The sequence below is a fragment of the Peromyscus leucopus genome, chromosome 2 (genome assembly GCF_004664715.2).
Source record: "Peromyscus leucopus breed LL Stock chromosome 2, UCI_PerLeu_2.1, whole genome shotgun sequence".
NCBI classification, from domain to species: domain Eukaryota; kingdom Metazoa; phylum Chordata; class Mammalia; order Rodentia; family Cricetidae; genus Peromyscus; species Peromyscus leucopus.
Window position 1 is genome coordinate 132,589,224 of NC_051064.1, and position 24,160 is coordinate 132,613,383.

At 40.2% G+C, this 24,160-nt stretch overlaps 1 protein-coding gene across 35 annotated transcripts in view; it reads right to left on the reverse strand.

Annotated features, from left to right (window-relative positions):
• The window catches only part of Epb41 (erythrocyte membrane protein band 4.1), a 160,506-nt gene that overhangs the window by 23,148 nt on the left and 113,198 nt on the right, over positions 1–24,160 (reverse strand). For 7 of the 35 annotated variants that reach the window (XM_037202992.1, XM_037202990.1, XM_037202986.1 and 4 more), the window contains exons 12-17: positions 19,424–19,605; positions 16,064–16,120; positions 15,867–15,908; positions 14,812–14,874; positions 10,207–10,383; positions 8,149–8,199 (exon numbers count right to left, since the gene is read on the reverse strand). In XM_037202992.1, coding sequence (XP_037058887.1) covers positions 8,149–8,199; positions 10,207–10,383; positions 14,812–14,874; positions 15,867–15,908; positions 16,064–16,120; positions 19,424–19,605 — 572 coding nt within the window. Of the gene's footprint in view, positions 1–2,756; positions 7,776–8,148; positions 8,200–10,170; positions 10,384–14,811; positions 14,875–15,866; positions 15,909–16,063; positions 16,121–19,423; positions 19,606–24,160 lie in introns of those variants that run through there. The other 28 variants (XM_037202988.1, XM_037202996.1, XM_028887624.2 and 25 more) reach the window with 19 other exon arrangements.

Genomic DNA, 24,160 nt, shown 5'->3' on the forward strand with positions numbered 1-24,160 from the left:
CTCTCCAGACCTCATTATGCTTTTTCCCCCTCTTAAAGATTAACTAATTTATATTATATTATATTATATTATTTATTTATTTTTTTTTTTATGTTATTTATATTATATTATATTATATTATATTATATTTATATTATATTATATTATATTATATTATATTATATTATATTATATTATATATACAGTATTCTGCCTGCATGTATGTCTACTCCCCAGAAGGGGGCGCCAGATCTCATTACAGATGGTTGTGAGCCACCATGCGGTTGCTGAGAATAGAACTCAGAACCTCCAGAAGAGCAGCCAGTGCTCTTAACCTCTTGAGCCATCACTCCAGGACCCCCTCATTATGTTTTGTAAACCATGCTGGGGTGGTCTGAATGAAAATGGTCCCCATAAGTCCAAGGAAAGTGGAACTATTAGGAGGTATGGCCTTTTGGGAGTAAGTGTGGTCTTGTTGGAAGAAGTGTGTCACTGGGGGCAGGCTTTGAGGTCTTAGGCGCTTAAGCCAGGCCCAGTCTCTCACTAGCTTCCTGCTCTCTGCCAATCCAGATGTAGAACTCTCAGCTCCCTCTCCAGAACCATGTCTGCTTGCATGCCAACAAGACGGTAATGGACTAAACCTCTGAACTGTAAGCCAGCCACAATTAAATGTTTCCTTATAAAAGTTGCTGTGGAGCCAGGTGGTGGTAGTGGCAGTGTACGCCTTTAATCTCAGTACCCAGGAGGCAGAGACAGGAAAATCTCTATGAGTTCAAGGCCAGCCTGGTCTACAGAGTGAGTTCTAGGACAGCCAGGGCTACACAGAGAAACCCTGTCTCAAAAAACCAAAAAGGAAAGAAGAAGAAGAAGAGGAGGAGAGGAGGGGAGAAGGAGGAGGAGGAGGAGGAGGAGGAGGAGGAGGAGGAGGAGGAGGAGGAGAAGAAGAAGAAGAAGAAGAAGAAGAAGAAGAAGAAGAAGAAGAAGAAGAAGAAGAAGAAGAAGAAGAAGAAAGGGTAAAGAAAGAGTTGCCATGGTCTTCACAGCAACAGAAACCCTAAGACAAATGCTTATTAGATAATTCTAGAATCTGGTTAAAGAGAAGGTGTATTTAGGAATTACTATTTCTTTATTTTATATAGGAAATTTGAGATAGATCCTTTAAACCCAAACAAAACAAAGTGGGTAGATGGGTAGTCAGCAAGTCTGTTAAGGCCACAATCAACACAGAGCTCTTTGGAAGACAAGGCACCGTGGCGTCATGGTCCTTCATGTTCTAGTGAAGATGCACCTGATGCCAGCTTCCAATTTCTAGCACCAAAACAGCAGCAAGGCAGAACAACAACAAAAACAACCAATCAGCTTCTGGTTTATGAGGGAAATCCAAAAACCAGTCCCACAGGCAAAATTCCAATCTATCTTTGTTTTTGTGTGGCCATCAGCTAAGAATAGATTGTTCTTAAATGGGTAGGGAAAAATATTTAGTGGCATAAAAACTGTACAAAAATCAAACTTGAGTGTCCAATGAAGTCTGACTGGCATGCAGTCACATGGTCTCCTGCTGCTGGTTTTTAACGTTCACCATGCTGTGGCAGAGCTGAGGAGCTGTGAGACAGCAGCCCGCAGAGCCTGGCATCTCGCTGTCACTCTTTACAGAGAAGCCTTGCCAACTACTCATTGACCTAGTGTACAAAACTCGTGATAATTTGATTAAAAAAAAACACAAGAAAAATGTATCAGATTGATGTCAACAATGTATTTCAGATAAAGAAAACAATCCCTTTATGACATCACACTCCAAGATGAGTTTATACATATGAGCACGTACACCAGCTTTGATATTCTCAAGTGAAAATAGTTGGTTTTTAGCTATGATAAAGGATAACTAAACCAAACTACAAGATGTTAACAAGAGAGATCAATATTTACCATAGTGGCATCCACCTTGAGGTCCTTTAAGTAAAACAGTGACTACAGAAGATTAATAAAGAAAAGACATGGCCTCTGGGCTTTGTTTGCACAGGCTTTCCTGGCTGCCTGCAGGTGCTGATTAGGCATACAGTGATCAAATTTATCTCAATACATAAGAATCAATGTAAAAGTTAGAGTTTATTCACTGCCTTCTGCTATCAGTAATTTAGTTAACAAAATGATTATTTGTTATGTACAAAGGTGGTACCTGGGATACAAAGATGGTAAACAAAGGTGAACAAATCGAGGGCTCACCTTTGACCCAGACAGCAGCCGTCAAAGGGCAAGGACCAAGATTAACTCCACAAGAGGGGGGCCTTGTAACAAGAACTCATGTAGAGGCCAGAAGTTTCTTTCTCTTTCTTGTTTGAAACAATGTCTCACTATGTAATCTAGTCTGGCTTCAGCTGGCTACCCTGCCTCAGTCTCCCAAATGTCAGCATGACAGGCTCTACACAACACCCAACTCAAGGAAACTCTTTATAATCTCTGCATCCAAGATTGGTAAACTAGGCTGTGGAGAAACACCCTGACTTAATGCAAGAGTGACTTATATATAAACTCTGAGCTCTCCACACAACACGGTCATCTATCTTGGGAAATACTGAAGCACAAGTCTGGAAATCTCGAAATTTCATTGCACCGAAGAGTCAAATGCTGGAGGGGAGAGGGGTTAAACTAAGATCTTGTCAGACCCTAAAATCCGGATATGCTATCTTTCTGTGTCCTTGCAATGCACACAAGAGTGCAGGAAGTAGTCGTGTTTTCCCCTGAATTTCCCTCTTCCCCAACCCCTCCCACCACCCCATTCTCCTCTGTTTCTCATTACCCTGGGGATCAAACCAGGGCCTCAGGAATGCTAAGCACACACTCTGTGACTGAGCTATACCCCCTTTTCTTTAAAGAGACAGCAGAGAAGCAAACTTTGAGAGGCTAACTGCCTTTATTGATCTAGGGACCATAAAAGATAGCTGGGATTCTATGCTCTTCCCTCTTTTTAATCCTAGACTTAACTATTATTTACCCCAAAGAGGATTCTAATTATGTATGGTAAATGAAAAGACACTGAAACCACCTAGGATATCAGTCACAAAAGATGAGAAGAAACATGTTTCAATAAGCTGCCATCTTGTCATACAGTTAAACTATTATTAAAATTTCATTTTCAGCCTGTGTTTTAGACCTGTGGAAATAAGGAGCAGTGGTAACAGGAATTTTATTTACCAAGTAAAATCCCCCTGAATTTAACCCTGGGGATCATAGTCACCCTTGTCCTCTCCTAGGCTAACCCCAAGTGTAGACCTTCATAACCATTTGGCCGCCTTTTCCCAGCCCAACACCCGTGGGTTGGTTTCTCTATCTGCTGCAGTGCAGTGGCAGGAGGAGAGCAGGCCCACTAACACCACAGAGGACTGTAGAGGAGGAGCTGAAGGAGTCCCACAGAGCAGACCAGAGACTAAAAGGAGCTGCCTCAGCTAGTGTCACAAACACCGTGGAGTGGGTAGTTAGGGTGTAATAAAAAAGTGAAGTTTCTCTGTGGAGAACACCGTAAAGTTCAGGATTTTATCATCTGTATGAAGTGTAAAGGGAAGGAGGGCCGCTGTGTACAGGGTTCTGTGGAGCAACAGCAAGACAGTAGTTCACTGTGGTTTTGTCTTTTCTAAACAAATGGCCACTGGGTGAAGTGTAAGTATACACTCTTATTGGTAATAAGCTCTAAAAACAACTGAATCTTAACGGTAGAGACTGACCCATGGGATTATCCACAGAAGTGACTTAAGAGGCCCCTAGGTTCTCTGATGACAGCAGGATAGCTCCAGAGGTGACTCCAGTCTACTCTTGATCAACAGTCAGTCCCCTTAAAGTTTCTACTAACAATGTAAACAAAGTTGTAAACTTGCAAATGGAATCTACTTCATACTACAAATGCTAGCCATAAGCAAACAGCTAAAAAACAGGTCTAAAATAAAGAAGCTGGGCCTATTCCCAAGTACACTCTACTCGAAGAATACCATCTGAATTTATTAAAAGACAGATAAATTTAGCATAAAAAAAAGGCATTTTTAACTTCATTAGTTTTAAGTGCTTGGTCAAATATCAACCAGAAACAGACAGAAATAAACATGGCTGTTTGCTTACTTCCAGAAATAAGAATCTCAAGAGGCTCATGTATGTCTGTTTTTTCCTTGAATTCTATCTTCCTAGTCCCTCAAAGACTGAGGATGGAACCATCATCAGTTTCTGAAACATGCTGCAGGTCCATCTCATGAGGTAGATTTGTCTGAAAGGTCCTAGCTGGAAATATGGGCACCAAATAGTTAAGTGATTTCCTCAAGTCACTCTAGAAGTGACCCACGGGAAAACAAGGCAAAAATCGAAGACTTTACACAGGTCGTATAGATATCTTTAGTTCAAATTACTTATGGATCTGCCATGAAGAAGCCGACCCAGGGCAAAGCGATCCCTAGTCATTGGAACGCCCGCCGTACTGAGAACAGAGTGAAGTGGGGAAGGAAGTAAAGCTGTTTGCAGCTTCAGGTACAAGTCCTGGAGCGTCAACCTGAGATCATCCAGGGCTGGAAGAGCCGGTGTCTGTCCTCTCCTAGCTATGACAGGTCTATCTCTTGAGCCGTGGGAGTCAGCTTGTTCAGTAGAAGGGTCTGGCGTCCCCTCTTAGCAGCCTCACTAATGAGAAATGGCTTCTTTGTCAGCAAAGATCTCTGAGGATCCTTGTCACACCTCAGAACACGCAACAGCACCACTGGCTCACACTAAACTTTTAATGGATTTGAAATAATTCCAATATAAAAGGAAACAAAATTCAGGGTGGCATTTACAATAATTAATAAAAAGTTGTGTACAGTGATGAAAACTGGAACTTTAGGAAATATAATTTGAAAGTTACAAAAGTACTGATAAAATTTTAAGATTATTTTCCTTTTAATTCCTAAAAAAAGACTGACAATAACATAACCAATGCTAGTTTCACTTGTTATTTCATTAAGGAGATCGCACATCTGTTTCACAGATAAAGGGCATCCTTATGATTATCACGTTCTGCCTTGCAAAGCAGTTTTACAGTACTTCAGGTGACTTTGCAATCCCTCTTTTCTTACGAGTGAATCAACAAATATGCTTATTTACAAAACATTTGTTATAAATAGACATAACACCTTGTGACACAAACCATATACATTCATTTTTTTTTTAATCTAGCCTGGCCCTTGCTTATTTTTTCCAGTTCTTTGTTTTCTTTTAAACTCCAATATTGACAGAGTACCATGACAGTTTTCAATAAATATCAGATAATCATGTCTGTCGAGACAACAGATCAATACTAGTGAGCATCGAAGAGCAACAACAAAATCTTTGCTTTAACTGTTTCTCTCTCTCTTTCCCTTCCCCTCCATTGTTTCAAAGGCAAAATTCATCTTTAGAAATTTCATTGATCAAAAAGCCTTAAGAAGTAACACAAAATATAGTAGTCTCAATGTGATGACCCTAGTAATTCAGAGTCCAAGATAGAGTTTGTGAAGCTAACAATTCGTCCAGATTGATGCATTCAAATGCCATAGCAAGCAAGCAACATCATGCAAGGTTAATAGTAAGGTAAAAACCCACCATTTTAGGCATCCAAGTGGTGCTCCGAGAAGGGTGTGCTCACTGTTACTTCAGGGAAGCCTCACAATCAACATGCAAACTGGACACGTGTCATAATAGAAGCTTAGCTCGCAAGGCTAATAATTAGAAACAGCTGATCTCCACACAAGTGTGAAGTACAAGGAAACAAAGTATCTTTTAAGCTCATTTTAACAGCTAAATATTGCTTCTAGCAATAATTACTTAAGCCATAGGAAATGACAGTATTTTCGTTTAGAGAAAAGTGTGTTTACATACAGATCTTGAGTTAACCTGGACTCCAGGACTTTTAAAGGTAGGTAGTCTGAAATTTTCAGCCCTGGCTGGAGGCCTAGGGACACCAGCACCATTTCCCTAAACCAAATCAGCTCTGTGTATGAAAAGACAGCATTTAACCACTGCATGATGCTTCTGCGCAGCAGGCAGGATACAGTCGTCTATCCTGGACAGCTCATACACACCGACAAAAAGGCCACAGGTGTCACAGCCCCTTCCAGAAAAGGCCTTTGTATGTACTGACTCCACACTCCAAGAAAAAGAGTGGTTATGGATTTGGGGATGAAATCTATCATTTTAAGGCTTTTGAAAGGTTGGGAAGTTGAATTTCTTCTTAAACTACAGAGCCCATGCCGCATAAATGGCTCTAGGAGACTGGGAAAAGAGTTCATCCATCCAATGTTTTCAGAGTGTCCCAGCCTCTGTGAGACACAGAAAAGGGGGACCCAGCAGCAGTCCACAGTAAGAGCATGCAGGGTGGCTTTTGGGTGAGTACCACCTGCCATGCACCTCAATCTGATTTGCCTAAATGTGTTGACTTCAGGGCAGGCACGCTGGCTTGGACAATCCATTGCTACTTCTTTTTCCTCACAACATGAACTCTCCAAAGATCCACATTTTATTATTGGACAGGAAACATGACCACAAAAGGTCTCTATAACAGTGAAGGATCAAGATCAGAGGCATGATGTAGGCAATTACACATTTGAAGCCACAGATAGGAGTTCACTGGTTTTGGTCTTGACATGTCAGATGAGCACCCTGTTTTCCAATCATAGAAAGATCAACCACCAAACAGCCAGTGCAAGGACCAGGAGAAAAGACATCATGAAAGGAATACGAGGAGACGGGAAAGGACTAGAGTAGAGGAGGCACTTTTTGAGAGCCTTGTGTTCCTCGGGGATTGGAATAGAAACCTTGGGAGCAATCTCTTCATTTTCTTGCTGGGGCAAGGTTCTCTCAGTGGATCTCTCTGGCCTTTTAGTTTTCTCTTCACCCTGTACTAACAGAGCATGTTCCTGTGTCTGCTTTCACGGTAGAAGATCAAGAAAGACAGAGAAAGATGAACAAAATGACAGATGGAAAATGCTTAAAAGTGATACTTGGGGATGTGCAAAGGTGTGGAAAGGTCTTTTGGATGCTCTTGGTTTTAGCTTCTCTTTACTTTGGCAATTTACCTAGCAGTTTCTGTAACCCAGCAGGTTTAACTATGTAATTAAATTAAAATTTAGTGTTTTGAATAAACTGGCATTGGAAGACTTGAAAGTTCAGGCAATCACTGGCTTCCCTTCATTCCATCACTTGTTCCTCAGTGAGGCTATTCATACATGATTTTTTTTTTCACTTATGGATTCAGGTTGCTTTAAATTACTTTAGTGCTGCAAATAATCACTGGATCAGGCAATGTCAAGAATGAAGCGTTCTTCTTGTCATGAGTAAAGTTACTTTTACTGACAAATAGAATGGCAGAATAGAAAGCAATTTTTCTATCTCTTCAGAAAGACTTTAAATGCAACAGCTCGGTATGAGAATTAGATTTTGCTCAGGGGACTAGAAGAAGTAAAGACTGCAAAATAAGAACAAAATGTATAAAAATTTATAATGTACCTCCAGGGTCTACCCTGGGGTGGGGACAGGGCAAAGAAAAACAAGAAAGGAAAATACATTCCCACAAGACCTTGAAGGATTATACACTTAGTGAAAGATCCACCCCCAACTGGCCAACTGAGACTCTCTCCCCTACATCTCTGTACTCTGCTCTCTGTGGTCAAGGCGGACGGTATCTATGAAAGGAAAAACTTGGCTCTGAGCTCTCTTAGTTGAGCCAGCCTTCTCTGGTCAGTTTGGAAGTTGAATACTGGTTCTTTGCACACCCCCAAGTGATATGTATCAGGGAGAAAGTAGCTAGGGGACTGGTCAGCAAAAAGAATAAAAGGAAAAGATAGGATGCAAAATTATAATGATTTTTAAATGAAGATAAGGTGGGAGAAGAAAGACAACATAAAAAGAATAGGGTATAATTAAATTCATTTTCTCTCTGAGTACATACTAACATCTTCATGCAGCTTTCCAAACAGCCATGCGCCGAAATAAGCAAATTGAAAACTGCAGATGCCGCTGCAGTGGGAGTGTGATGTGTTAGGCCAAAGGCTGTGGGTGGGGATTTACTAGTGTAGCAAAAGAAAAAACGTGTTCAGCCACTGTTGCTGAGTTGTGGGGTTCTCTGCTTAGAGCCATGACCAGAGCAAGTTTTAGTGAGCAGCACAGTCACAGCAGCAGCTTTACCTCTGGCCCACCAACCTTTCTTTCCGAGGGGAGGGTAGAAGTTTTCTTCACCTGGTCACACACAAATTATATAAAGTTCAGTTGCCTCGCAATGCAACGACAATGCTGCCCAAGGCAGGAGAGGTTTCCCCAGAAAACCGACACGTTAGCCTAACCGTAAAAAGACAGGCCCAAAGTAGAGCTGCCCCAGCACAAGGATGAAGACAGTACAGTCACTTATTCCAGCTTCACTCACAGGGAATATATGTGTGTGCAAAGCTAAAATCATTTGAGCACCCCTCAGGGATCGATCTGAGTTTATGAGAAGTCCTTTCTTTAAAGTTCACAGAATGGCACTGCCATCCATAAACCAGCCTTAGGATGATTTCGAAAGGGTTTCTATTTAAAGACATAAGCTATTTTCTGAAAATGGAGACCAATACGAATTTACCCAATGACAACCAAGACAGCATCAAGTTGCTTTTCAAGCTACTTTCAGAGTCCAAAATAGAACTAGAAAAATATGCAGGTACAGTTTGTAGGTGGGAGAGGGTGTTAATAGATGAGACAGTAACAAGCCACTTGTGTGTAAAACACCAGAGAAATAAGCAAGGGCATTTAAGATCATCCATTCTATAAACAGGCCCAACGAGACAAATGGCTTGTTCAGAGCATTTCATTAAGCTTTGATTGACTAGACCCTCTCAGTCAAATCAAGCCACAACTATCCTTAGACCTTTATGAGTCTTATTCTGAGGACACATCAAGTGAATTATCTGCCTTTCAAAGTGGTGGTCTTACCCAGGAGGGGTTATTTTCCTAGTTTAAAGTACATGCTATAGACTTAGAACACAAAACTAATGGCCATGTATGTCTGGGAACAGGGCCTGAGAGGACAATGCATGGGAACAACTGTTTCCTACTACCCCAATGACTAGTCAGCTGCCTGTTACTGAGGTGTCCTCCCACCTCATTTGTGAAAGTGTTAGCTAATTTTAATCTAAATTTGAAAAATACAAAAGGTTTTCTTGGAAGGATTTTTAGCCTCGTCTGTAGCTGCAGAAACTAAGTAATAAATGATATAACTGGGTAGTTTACCAAGAATCCTGAAAAAAATTTAAACCCAATTTGTGTTTTGTTTTAGAAAAGGGTCTCACTATGTTATCCAGTTCTGCCTCAAAATCCTAAATTAGGCAATCCTCTGCCTCAGCCTCATAAGGAGTGGGACACAGAGGTCATGCCTGGTAAATCTCAGGTTTTATTGGGGATTTTAGTTTGCTTTTCTCAACTAGAACTGCTATTGTTGGGAGGGCACAAAGTAAGCACACAATTAAAAAATATATAATCAGTCATTAAGTTATGGTGACTGTTTATATAAATGACATACTGGCTAGAGATAAAGACTTTAGATGTAAGTTTGACGAGATACCACCTTTAAACAGATTTATTCATTCTGAGGTAGGGTTTCCAAAGTAGGAAATAGTAACAATAATAGAGAACAGACCCTGAAAGGTATCTCTGAACTTTTCTGACAGTAACTGTCTCAGAACACAGCTGGTTGAAGGTTTAATGCTATGCAAGATAAATCATCAGTTGTTTTTGTGAAATTGAGTGCTCTACATTCTCTGGCTTTAGGGCCTCCTTTGTTTCTTATATAACTGTGAGCAATCATTCCAGACATTTCTAAGTTGTACAAATGTTCAAATAAAGTTTTTTAAAAATGTACTCCCTTCCAATTGTGACCTTACTAAGTTTAGCAAACTCTCTGGGCCTGGAAGGCAAATTTTGAATATAAACAAAGCTTTATTGGCATGAAGTCAATACAAACTAGCCAGAAGCAGGCAGCTTCAAGCAGTTCCCAGAGCCCAGACATCCACTAGTAATTCTAAAGGACTCCTACAATCGAACTGAGCTGCATAAATGACCAGGAGTATTTGATTATTAATGTTTTATAGCAGCAACAAACTGCTAAGGCACCAAAGCCAAATTTCAGCTCTAAAATCAGATACAGAACATTAACATACATAATTAAAATACTTATTGCATTCAGCTTCACAGTCATGTGGACAAAGTACTTACTCCATCTCCAGTAGGGACTTGCCCATTGATGTTAAGAGTTCGGAAGGGTGAGTGTGTGGATAAGCGCTTGTCCCACTCGCTAGGTCGTGGTTCGGGTACCGATTCCATAAAGTTCTTTTTCAGCTCACTGATGCTGGCATGATGCTTTTTTATTTCTTCTTGACTCTTGTCTAAATCCTACAGTTGAAAGGACAAAGAGGTAAAACAATGAATAACTGGGACAAAAAACACACCAAGGGCAACCTATCAGAGACTGGGCACTGGTAGAAAACACCACATCCAAGCAGACATTACTGGCCTGTATTTTGCATTAGGATTGTAAATATACAACACCGTTTGCCTTTTTTCTTTTCTTTTCTTTCTTTCTTTCTTTTCTTTTCTATTTTTTTTTTTTTTAACAAAGTGCTGTACTTGGAAGCAGTGAAGCATCACAGTCCCACAGCTCTTGGAGGTTGAACTGCCCAAGAGCTTGCTCTTTAATTACGTAACTCTTCTTCCACAAAGGATGCAAAACCAGATCTCCACCTCCTCATCCTGAAAAGGTAACCCCACAATTCAATTAGCCTCAGCTTGATGAGAAATGACTTGGGCTCAGCTCAGGCAGGATGGAGATAGCCACAGGGAAACAGATGGATGACGGACATGGTAAACGACCTCAGCTCTGCCCCTACCACCCTTGGTGAGCTGCAACACCGCAGGGCCCCTGTCTGCCCACCGCGGTACTTTTGCTTCTCTATTACTAAGACTTTTTTTTTTTTTTTTGCTCAAGAATTTATTACTAAAATTCCTAGTTCTAGCCTCCAAAGTCAATTGTTACTACCTCTAAAAAAAAATTAAACGACTTTAAAGATTTTTAAAAATTATGCATGTGTATGTACGTGTGCATGTGCAGGTCAGAGGACAACCTCAGGTATCCCCCTCAGAAACACTGTCCACCTCTCTTGAGGCAGGGTCTCTCATTGGCCTGGAGCTTACCGAGGGTGAGGCTGGCTGGCCACCAGGTTCCAGGGATGCTCCTGTGTTATCTCCCCAGCACTGGGATTACAAGTATGCACCACCATGCCCCGCACTTTTACATGAGTTAAGGGTATTGAACTTGGATCCTCACACTTTACAATCATATATATTTCTTTTTCAGTATTTTCCCTACAATACAAAATCTTATGGTTTCCCAGTTTCACTTCTCTTAGTACAATTCAAAATAAGGACTTATGGGGCTGGGAGATATGGCTCAGTGGTAGAGTGCTTGTTAGCACTCACACAGCCCCAGGCTTGATCGTCAACACCACCCACAAAAGAACTTCCAATGACAGTCAATAGAGTCTCGCATCTCTCCTTGATAATTTAAAATAATACAACTGTCGCAGCAGTTTGAATACTGGACAACTAGAGGTAGATGAAAAGTTCTTTAAGGTAACAGTCTAAGGAGAGATGATCAAAACTAAGGCTAATAAATCATAGGCTAAGACATTCAGATTTTTTTGTTGTTAAAAAGATACAAATTTTTTTAATGAAGGACATCAGATGAAAAGCAGTCTGATAAATTTAACTTGAAAAACAAAGACTCAAATGTTCTTTGTCTAACAATACACACACACACACACACACACACACACAGAGAAAACCTCAAAAGTTTGGGTTTCAGGTCACAATAGCTGGAGCCTGAAGCTATAAAACAATCTTGTGTTTATTTCCCACCAGGGCAACATTGTGACTAAGAAAAGCATGATGCTAAACAGACCTCCCCACACGTGTGTGAACTTTGGGATTCATCTATTTTTGGTGTTGTGGGAAATAATTTCATTTTGGAAAACAAAAATAAAACAAAATAAAATGGAATTTTTTTTTATCAAAATGTGTTCACAAGTTTTGTTTTGTTTTTTTCCCTTGCAGGCAAGAAAGATCTTAACTAAATAAAACTTTCTCCAAATCACTATCAAGTAGAAAAACCAGGGACTCACGTGACATCTGGACTCTGGGGCTGCTCCTTCGGAAACTCATGAACTAGCCTCTTTTCTTTCTATTTTTGCAGGACCGACCCACGTGTATTTGCTTTGAGAGCAGAGAGAAAACTAACCCCAAGAGCAACTGCAGCTCCCCACAAAGAGCATTACTTGCTCACTAAGAAGAAGTGTGAGTGTATCTCAGGAACATGAGCTTCCCTGGGGGGATGCCTGTCACAGCTGAGAGCAAGGAGGGTCGTTACCAGCTGAAGAAAAGCATGTACAAGCTCTTGGGCTGGTGAGAGTGTGACCCAGCTCCTGACTGATGTTAAATCTGTTTTGGCCCAGAACAACTGAACACATTTATGAGTTTAAAAGTACAGACAAGGCAAAACAAAAACAACCAAGAGATGCCGTGACAAACACAATTCTGACCCAGCCTGAGCTGAGGCCGCTGATTTGTAACTCTGCTTGCCTAGCTGCTGATTGGTTTGGAACCTGAGAAAAATATATTTTTCAATAAAACTGATAGTTTCTGAGGGAGCTTTCTCCATCCTTCTTAGCTGGCTTGGTTGGAAACCTGTGGGGGCACAGAATAAAATTAAGATCTCAAAGGGACCTGTTCCAAATAGAATTTGTCATAGACATTTGCTACAGGTTCTCTCTGGGAGCTGGAGGAGGAGGCGGCAGATCTAAAAATGAACTCGACCTTATTTGTGCCAGAACAAAGCATTAGTGGGGGTGTGATAAGAGAAGGAGGGAAGGGATGCTTAAAAAAAAAAAAAGAAAGAAAGAAAAAAAAGAAAAGAAAAAACCTGCCAGAGCGACAGATAACTTAAGAGAAGTTCCTTGGGGGCACTTTTTACAAAAACTAAGGAATGATAGTCAAATTATGTCAGATTATGTTCAGTCAGGTTAGATAATTTTTGAGGGCTATCATCTTATGGTTTTAGCAGCAATAAAACCAAACACTTGGTTAAACGTAAAATGTTCTCAAAAAGCAGTTAGTAGTTTTAAATTCCAAACACACACTTATTAAGAAATCTCCTCCAGGGCTCTCAGAAGAAAACACAGCATAACACAGGAATTTTGTGAGTCTCAGAAGCCACAACACACCTCGTGGAACACATGACAAATATATGATTGGCACAGCAAGTTCAGGGAATGTGCATTTAGAGTGGGGAGGTGTCACACCGAGAAGAAGTGATCACTGGCATGGCTTGTCCTTCCTAATCTCCAAAGACAAGACCATGCAGGCCTCAGATATGGGCTAAGACAGAGACGTCCTGTTTCCAAGTTTGAAATACACCAGAGTCTGGTCTTAGAAATATTTTGTTATATGAGACAAATATATGTAAAGCACTTGGCATTGTGTCCATCATTCAATATGCAATTAATGAAGGCCATCCATAATTTTTTATTATTTGTATTAAAGTACCTTACATAAGTAAGTACCTTATATAGCAGATACTTGAAATAGTTACCAAAAAAAAAAAAAATGAAATGAGATTAAATAATCTTTACAGGCCAATTAGTAATGAGAAATATATATATATAATTTGGCCTTTTTCGTTGGTGTTTTGTTTTTGTTGTGAGGCTAGGTCTTTTGTAGCCCAAACTGGCCTTAAAATATAAAGCTGAAAATGACCTTGACTCCCTGACCTTCCTGTCTCGGCCTCCCGGTGTGGGGATTAAAGATGTCCTCCTGTGCCTGACAAGAGCTCTATTTTCTAAAGTTTCTTTACCCTTTCAGATTGGGTATACTGAATACACAGCTCTTCTTTCAGGTCTCAATTTCCTTAATTTTTCTCATGGAGTTCTTCTAATCTCCAAATTGGTTTTACATTTCATATCCAGCATATAGCTCCAGACTAGATAAAGTATAAGAACTGAGGCAAAAAATCTGGCCACTGCTGAATGTAATAGGAAAAGGACCTTAGGACTCCCATATGTTACTCTTTCTGAGAAGAAAGCTGTCATTAAAAATCATAAAACTCCTATATCAAATCCCAGCTTCACCAACTTACCAGCTCTATGGCCATGGAGAAAGTACTGACATTTCCTGACTTCAATGTTTTCATGTAAAAAAAAAAAAAAAAAAAAAAAAAAAAAAAAAAAAAAACACCACTCACAAACTTGCTTTTATGGCTAAGCCTACAGTAACCACCCTCAAATGTTGGGCTCACTTCTTTCTTGTTTCTTCCTTTTTCTTCCAACTTTCTCTAGTAATTTTTTGCTATGTCCAGTGGGTAAGCCCTTATCAATCGTGACCACTTTGCCTCTTTTGTTGATACTCTTCTCAGTTCAGGAAAAAAGGAAGAACAGTGCAAATTTGTTTCTTGGGACATTGAGAGATTATACTCTTGGAAAATTCAAGAAACTTGATGTTTGAATGTTCTGAAAGGGGGTAAAACAGCAGAACCATGGCAGGGAGAGACAGTTCCAATCATATATTTCTCTAGAGAGTATGAGAGATGAAACTCTAAGTTAGGAGAGATGATTGCGTATTTCCATGTTTATGGACATGCAAAAGCACTTTAAACCTAAAAATCTCACATGCAGTGTCATGCAAAACCAAACACAGCATAGGATGAAGGGGATCAGCAAAGACTGCAGAAGGTTCCAGGCAACCAACTGAAATAAGCTTCAAGTTCATACAAACCTCCAACATTAAATTGCTATGTCTGATATAAATGTTTTCACCATCTAGTCTCTCTCTCTTTTTCTGTGAAAATGAAAGGGGGAAAAACAGAAGCATAAAAAATTAAAATGTTGTTCTTGCGGGGGAACGAACGGCAAAACAAACAAACCAAAAAAAAAAAAAAAAAAAAAAAACATTTAAAAGCAAATGTCTGCAATGCAGCATATGCCAACATGAAATGGTCACAGAACTACAAGGACACATAGAGAGCATGGTTACCAGAAAAGAACGGATGACCTTGTTTGCAAACAATGGAAAGCTGTGATGATGTTATTTAAATAGACAGTGCTCCTGGCTTCATAGCTTCTAACACAATAAGCTGTTTTATGTTTGTTTTTGAAATTGAGCTATATGAATATTTCCCATATACATATGATGTGTGTATACACACACACACACACACATATATATCAAGAGCTTTGAACACCACGTATCATGGAGTGGAGAAATGCTGTAAAAAAAAAACAACTTAGCTCTTTGGAGAGTTTTATACTTATGAATACTGCAATATCTGGATCTCTACAGTGTCCTGTATTTAATCAGGTAACAAGTATATCCAGTAAGAACAGGTTCATCCCACTCTGAGGTGGGAAATCAGCACGCAGCAGTTAAACTCATCCTGTCAATTCTGGAAGTTGCTGCTATGATTGCTTTAGTGACAAATGTCTATAAAATGATAATGGTTCTAATAGTATGATGCCACTGGGAAAGTTCTTGTAAAGTCTGAACGTGAAAGGTAGGTCTGCCCCCTTCACAATATTAAGAGACTTCTCTGCTGAAAGCTTACTTTGATAAAACCCATCAATAAACAGTCCAAGGTTCTAATGTCTTTGTGTGCACATATGTGTGTGTAAAAGCACATCACAACTCCACTGTTTGAAGGTTCCCTACATATTGGCTCTCTCAAAGTAATTCCTGGTGGAAAAAACTCAAGGGCTGGACCACTGTCTTTTCAACACACTCATCAGCACAGGTGAAATGACGGCATGGTGGTGGGGAAGCAGAAAACGGCTAACCTTCCTCATTCTTATCAGCTCTTCAGGCTTTTCTGCAAGCTTCTGTTTTGCCACAATTCAATAAAGAAAAAAATAAAATAAAATATTGGCTCATTGAAGTTTGCTTGAACCTTTTATTTATTTTTAAAGAGGGATGGGGGAGAATAAAAAATTGACGGGTAAAAGGGGAAAGGAGCAAGTGGCCTGTTGGCACAAACCTGTGTTTGGTCACCATTTGAGGTAGGTACTGTGACCTCGGTGTGGGGTTTTTCCACCTACATTTAAGAAATAAAATAGTGAAACAGTTTAGGTTAGCAGGCTTCCATGAATAGTAAACAGCTTCATGAAGCTGGGGGTTAAATATACTGAGGAATGACCACCACAGCAGGAAGCTTTGCTCCCAGTGCGAACTGTTAGTTCACCATCATAGTTTCAAGGCTGAAGAGGGAATATGGATAGCCAAATTACCAAAAAGGAAAACTGAGTTAATCATTCTATTGATGAAAAAACATTTTAATACTTATTTATATAAAAAAAAGTACCCACTAAAGCAATAATCTAGCCTTAATACTAAGCCATATGCTCTTGTTTATGACCTGGAAGTACTCTGATGAGAGAGAGAGTGAGTGTGTGGAGGTCAGAAGACAATCTCAGGTGTCAGTTTTCACCTTCTACCTTGCTCAAGACAGGGTTTCTCTTGTCCACTGAGATGTATGTCATATTTTCCTGATTCTACCTCCCTTCTCCCAGTAGGGGTGTATTGAGATTCCAGATACAAGTGTTACTGCATCTAGCTTTTTATGAGGGTTCTGAGGATTTGAACTCAAGCAAACACTTGATCCACTGAGTCATCTTCCCAGTCCTAGAAGTACTTTAAATCATATTTAAGAACAGATTTATAAGTAGAGATATAAATGTGTAATATACATGATAGAAATAGTTTTTATAGTTAAAGCACATGTAATAAAGCATGTAAGGCACCAAACAGGTAAATACAAAGGAGTCTATTAGTTGTTCAATACATTTAAGGAGATGATTTTACTCTTTAATTTATCGAAAAAGAGCATATCAAAATAAATTACATACAAATTGTAACTGATACATGCAACTACTTCCACCTTGGCTGCAGCATCCAACATTCCCGTCTCCTCTCTAGGAAGCTGGAATCACATGCTTGGCAGATGGGAAAGATTTATGCTTAGTAGTAGCAGAGGAATACTATCCTAGGGATGCCTGTGTATCTTTGGAATACCTCTAAAAATAACCATCTTACATTCAGAAACTGGAGTAATTATTCAAAAACCCGATTATGATGAGGAAACACAATGGGGTGAGTGCTGCATAAGGCAGCAGGCATTTCAAATTTAGAAACCGAATTGTCTTTTCTAAGGGTTAAATCAGTTTTGTTTTATTACTCAATTTTTACAGAACCTCATCAATTTGTGATTTTTGACATATTCTTTTAACAAAGCAGCATTGCTCTGGAGAACAATGTCACGGTGCTATTTTCCCAGGCTGAATACAAAAAACATTAGGTAATATCAGACTTTGCTATACTGCCAAACATATACGCACATCCAACCATGACACTTTTGTTTGTTTGTTTGTCTTTCGAGACAGGGTTTCTCTGTGAAACAGCCCTGGCTGTCCCAGAACTCACTTTGTAGACCAGGCTGGCCCTGAACTCACAGAGATCTGCCTGCCTCTGCCTCCCAAGTGCTGGGATTAAAGGCCTGACCCAACCATGACACTTTTAACTACCAGGAGTAATTAACAATTGGTTCATTCTGCTCTAGATCCCAAGGAACAAGTTAGTTCACTTGTCTGAGCTTAACTTTTCTTAAGTAATAAAATAAAGAAAATGTCTGGGTTTTTTTTGAGACAGTTTCACTATGTAGCCTGGGCTGGTATCCAACTCCATTTCCCAATACCTGGAAATATAGACATGTGCCACCATTCCCAAATTAAAACAGACATAATGCCTTCATAGAAATATATATACTCTGTAAATACTAGTTTAAAATTATTTCATAAATCTTAAGTTCCTTGTTTAAACAATAACGTTCTTCTGGGTCCTTAGTAATCTAGCAGCAGAAAATGGAGAGCCACCACTTCAGTTTAAGAATTAAGGCCAAAAAGAAGGGAGCAGAGGCACAGACCTACAGACCCAGCTACTAGGGAGAATAAGGCAGAAGGATTTTGTGAGTGCAGGAATTCAAGGCTAGCCTGGGAAACCCAGAAAACCCATTTAATTCTGCCAAAGCTCCAAGAGCCAAAGGAACCTATTTTTGAAGTACCTGCATGTTCTATGGGCAAAAGGAAACTAGTGAGGCAGCAGAAGATCAGAGCATCTCAGCCATTCAGGAAGACCTGACAGTTTCAACAGTCAACACAGTCAGAAGTGCTGGCTGATAGATTCCAACATTAAAAACTAAGCAGGTATTCAAAGGCCACACAGAGCCTGAAGACTAATGTCATGGACACCAGGCTGGTTACAAAAATACAAACACCTACCATTCATTCACTCAAAGACAGAGAATCTGTATGTCATATTTAACTTTTTTTTTTTTTTTTTTTTTTTTTTTAAATAACAGCTGTCCACTGTTCTATGTTAAACCAGATATTGATCTGGCTCCAAAAAAACAGGCCTGATCTGAATGCTATTGGTATGCAAAAGAGAAGGTGCTTTTCCTAAGGCCTTAACAAAAAGGTCATTTTTTGTTGTTGTTTTGTTTTTGTTTTTTGAGACAGAGTTTCTCTGTGTAAGAGATCTGGCTGTCTTGTCTTGGAACTCCCTCTGTAGACCAAGCTGGCCTCGAGCCTGCCTCTGTCTCCTGAGTGCTGGGATTAAAGGTGTGCGCCACCACTGCCAGGCAGTGAAAATATCATTTCTCATAGTCTCTTCACAAGTAAGAATTGCATCTACTTAAACAGACCTAAGCTAGCACTGTGTAGATGTCATTTTAAAAGCTTGAACATATAAAAAATGAGCAGCCCAGTTATGATTTCTGGGAGATTCGCTAATTAATTGGTAACTTTTCAGCTTAGTGCAGTGACTATGGGTATGCTCAACTCAGCAGTATAACTTCTCCCACACAACAGAACTTTCCCATATCTTGCTGTGTGCTTTCTAAAAAACTGGGCTGGAGCGATGGCTCAGCAGTTAAGAGCACTGGCTGTCCTTGCATAGGACCTGGGTTTGATTCTCAGCACCTACATGGTGGCTTAGACTGTGACTCTAGTTCCAGGGGATCCGATGCCTTCTTTTGACCTCTGAAGGCACAAGGCTGCACATGGTGCACAGACATAAATTTAAGCAAAACATTCATACACATAAAATAAAAAAGAATCCTAAAAAATTTAGAAAAGACTTAAATAGCCATATAAATGTGCTTTATGCAGTATCTATTCTTTGGAAATCAAATTTTACAAAAACATACAAGAGGTTAATGAGAGACGATTTCTTTTGGAAAAATTGAGAAAAGGCAACTATGATGGGAATCGGTAAGATTCTGTTGCTCTGACAACATCTGTAACTCAGCACGCACATTAGCTGATGTCAGGTTTCTAAGACATACCTTCCACGCTTCTGTGGGCTCTGGCTCAGCCTGCTCAGACGGCTCTTCTTCCCCCTTCACTTCAGCCTTCGCTGCCTCCTTCGGGGTCTTTTTGACGCCCGGCCCTTCTGTGACCTGACTCTGAGCAATGGCTGGTGCAGACGTGGGCCTAGGACTTCGGTCTGCGGACTCAGCAGCTGCTGCTATGTGAGGAAAAGGAGAAGGAAGACTAGATGAAGGCAAGTGCCACTGTCCTGACCTTACATCACAGCTGTGAATCCTGTATCTGTCCTACAGAAGGCAAACACAAATTATTAATGCTTTTTGAGGTAGCTTCTGACAAGACAAAGGCATCCTCAACAGAGAAACTAGAACATCTTAATGTCTGTCTCATAAACACTGAATTTGGGAGAAATTGAAATAAGAAATCAAAACCATTTAATTTATAATCTGTTAGTTAAACAAAGGTACAAAGAAGGGTGGATTCAGGATGACTCTCCCAATAAGCCTTTTTGAGTTAAGTATCTGTTTATTTTTAGATGGTTTCAGGAACCTAAACATCTAATTTAAGGGAGAAAATGAAGTTTGTTTTCTTATTTTTGTTTCGTTGTTTTCTGTGAAGTCTTCTGATAGACAGGTACTACTACTGTTTTATGTGTGTGAAGGCAAATCTTTGAGCCAGACATTCTCCTTTAACAAATCATCTGATTAACATTAATTCAAAAACTTCTTTCATCCAAACACAAAGCATCAACTATCTGAGCCCCCTCCCCACCTTACCAATGTCTTCCAGCCTGTTCTCTATAGTACTTAAAACACTGGCTCTCAACCAGGGCTTATTTTCCCCCCAGGGCACATCTGACAATGTCTGGAGATGTTTCTGGTTGTCACAACTGGGGTGGAGAGAGAAAGGAGGTGCTGACATCTAGTGCATAGAGGCAAAGGTGGCTGAGGCTGAGAAACACTAGTCAGCAGAGACGCCTGCCTAGACCACTTTAGAGAGAATAAACAATACAGGCGGACAATAAAACCTCTGCACATAATTAACTGCTGCTTGGGTTTGAACTATTTGGCATCTATACTTTATGTAATTTAGTTCAAAATAGGGATTGAAGCTATAGCTCAGTGATAGACTGCTTGCCTAGCAAGCAGCAGGCCCTGGTTCCACCCCCAAAATCACAAAATAAAACAAGAAACAGTAATTTTTTTTCAGTTTTTAATCTTCATTCTTTTCTTTTAGGGTTTAAAAGAAAATGCCCACACATTTTGTAATAAACCTTACTAACTAGACACCGTCTAAGAAAGTAAGTTTTTTTAAAAATGTGATTTAATTTTGTTTGTTTTTTTGTTTGAGGGTCTTCTCTACATAGCCGTGGCTATTCTAGAACTCAGTATGCAGACTGGGCTGGCCTTGAACTCTCAGAGCTCTGTCTTCCTCTGCCTCCTGAGTGCTGGGATAAAAGGTGTGCACTATCACATCCAGCTTTAGTATTTCATTTTAAAATTGTATTTAATTTCTATTACCAGTGTGTCTCTGTGCAGCGGTCAGAAAATAACCCATGGGCAATTGATTCTTTCCTTCTACTTGGGATCAGGGATGGAACTCAGGTTCTCAGGCTTGCATACCAAGTGCTTTCACCCACTGAGCCATCTCAACAGCTCTGACTTAATGTTTCAGATAAAGGATGATCATCCTTTCTTATACTGAGACTTTTAGTTTGAATACTCTTTCATGGAAACCTCCCAATTTTATTATGTACTCTCCTTCCTCCTCAGACTACTGAACATAATTTATTCTGATACATTTAGATTTATAAACTTAAAAATGAAGCAAAACAAAGGAATTCTTTAAGCTAGAACAAATTGAAAAATGGCAAGTTACACCTATCTTATACATATGACAAAGAGAGAAATGCTTATTATCCTGAATGATCTCCAGAGAAGGAATTTCTCAGAGGATGCCTAGCAGAAGAACCGCAGAAACACAGAGCCTATTTCATCTCGCAGTGACAGATCTGTGGCCGCCTGCAAGTCCCCGTTGCTAATGGGTGCTCTCAGCTAGTCAATGCAAGAGTGGCAGATGGCAAAGCAAGCCTAACAAAACAAGGGAAATGACAAAATATTTCTCTCACAGTTGTGTTAAAGCCTCGTATTACATGTGTATTCACACCTCCTCTCAAAGAATTGATTCAACTCTGCCTGGAATCACAGAAACATAGCCCTTGCTTTCAACATGTGCTATTTTGCCACATGAATCTGGTTCTAATCCAGCACTAATACTGCAGAGCCAAATGATGTATGTCTCCAGCATTCCTACTGTGTATGGGAAAGTAGACACAAACAGAAAAACTAATGGGTAGACACAGAGGTGGCAATAGTTCAGAAACTGGAAAACACCAATTGCAGTGAACATCCCTAAGAAAACCAACAAGAAACAGGCAAGATCTGAACCCTGAACATCACATGTGAAGCTCAGTCACACACAGTGGTGCTAGGAAAAGAGACTTGAGTTTCCACATCTCTGGAATGTGGATGATACTAACTGTAGAGGAGAGCTGGGGAAAGAATACTCAACAGATAGAAAAATATTTAATGAACTCTAAATATCAATAACTTTGATCATACTTCAGTCCTTGTATTTATCTTTTATAGGCTAATATTATCTCAAGAATATGTTGGGCAAAAATAATTATACACAGCAGCAGCATATAAGCTAAATGAAGGATACCACTTAGGAGCCCTGGAGAAAGGTAAATTTTCTTCATTTTTGCAGTAAGGAGACTGCAAACTATAGCTCACAATAAATATGGTAGGGGTTGGTTTAAAAAAAAAAAAAACAGCTTTGGGGGCTGGAGAGATGGCTCAGAGGTTAAGAGCACTGACTGCTCCTCCAGAGGTCCTGAGTTCAATTCCCAGCAACCAACATGGTGGCTCACAACCATCTGTAATGAGATCTGGTGCCCTCTTCTGGCCTGCAGTCATACATGCTGTATACATAATAAATAAATAAATCTTTAAAAAAAAAACAGCTTTATTGGGATATAATTTACATACTGTACAATTGGCTCATTTAAAGTATAATTAAATGTTTATCAGTATGTTAGTGATTAGTTTTTAAGATGCTTGGCCTGGGCTGGGGAGGTGACTCAGCTGGTAACATGCTTGTGGTGCAGCATAAGGACCCAAGTTCAGATCCCCAGCACCCTGCACCAGCTAAGTCACCTCGGTGAACTTATTCCTGGGTGGGGGAGCAGATCCTGGAGTTCACCAACCAGCCAACCTACCAAACTGGTAAGCTCCAGGTTCACTGAGTGACTCTGTCTCAAAATATAGGTGGAATGTGGTCATAGGGGGCACTTGATATCAACCTCTGGCCTCGATGTGCACTGTACAACATACCCACTGCAGCACTCACTCATACGTGAGCACACTTTAATTCAGAAACAGAACATAGCTCAATGGCAGAGCACTTGCCTGGCATGCCTAAGGTCCTGGGTTTGATCCTTTGCACCAAGAAAAAGATAAATGATAACTGTTTTGAACATTATTATTTCATTTCTTGGCTATTAAGGATTCTGAAGTCTATATCAAGAACACTTAACTTTAAAAAGTCAATGTCAGGCTGGAGAGATGGTTCAGTGGTTAGGAGCACTGGCTGTTCTCCCAAGGGACCTGGGTTCAATTCCCAGAACCCACATGACAACTCACAACTGTCTGTAACTCCAGTTCCAGGGGATCTGACACCCTCACACAGACATACACGCAGGCAGAACACCAATGTACATAAAATAAAAATAAATAAATCATTTTTAAAAATTTTTAAAAAGTCAATGCCTTCCACTTCTGAAGGGTCTGCTCAAAGTGCTGGTGCTGACACTCATAGAACCACTGATTTCAGTTACCATGCCACTGCTGGCTGACAAGAACAGATGCAGACTTGGAAGAAGTGCCATAACTTCATAGACATTATTTTTAATTATGTGTATCGGTGTGTGTGCGTGTGTGGTGGTGGTAGTGGTGGTGGTGGTGGTGGTGGTGTGTGTGTGTGTGTTGGGGTGTGTGCACATGAGTGCAGGGACCTGCAGAGTCCAGAAGAAGGTTTGGAATCCCCTGGAACTAGAGTTACAGGCAGTTATGAGCTACCTGATGTGGGTGCTGGAAATTGATTTTCTGCAATAGTACCCCATGCTCTTAACCGCCAAGACATCTCTCCAGCCCTAATATTTTGTTTTGTTTTGTTTTTGGGACAGGAATTCTCTGTATAACAGCCCTGGCTGCTGTTTTTCCATTGGCACAATGGCTACACCTGAATCTACTGCTGTTTCAGCCAGTAATTGCGGCTCTGCAGTTATGCCTGCTTCTCAGGCAGAGGCCCAGCAGGACTTTTACATCCCACTGGACCTGCCTCCTGCTGCCGCCACCAAATGTAGTTTTGGACTAAATCTCTATTATTCTACTTATCAATAAGACTCGGGAATCAGAGGCTGGGGTGGAAACCTGCTAGCTCAGAGAGGTTGAGGAGCAGCTGACCTTCTCTCTTTGCAGCATCTCAAAAAGAGACCATCCTTCTTCTCTGCCAAACCAAAAAAGCCTGCCACATTCAAAGCCCCTCCTACTACTTCCTCTGCGTCTCTCTATTCTCCCAGACTCCCTCTGATCTTTATGATTCTCTTCTGTCAACTAATTACTGGTTCCACTTCCTGATCCAAGTTTGATTTTATTTAATTAACGCAAACACACACTAGGGGTTCACAGTGT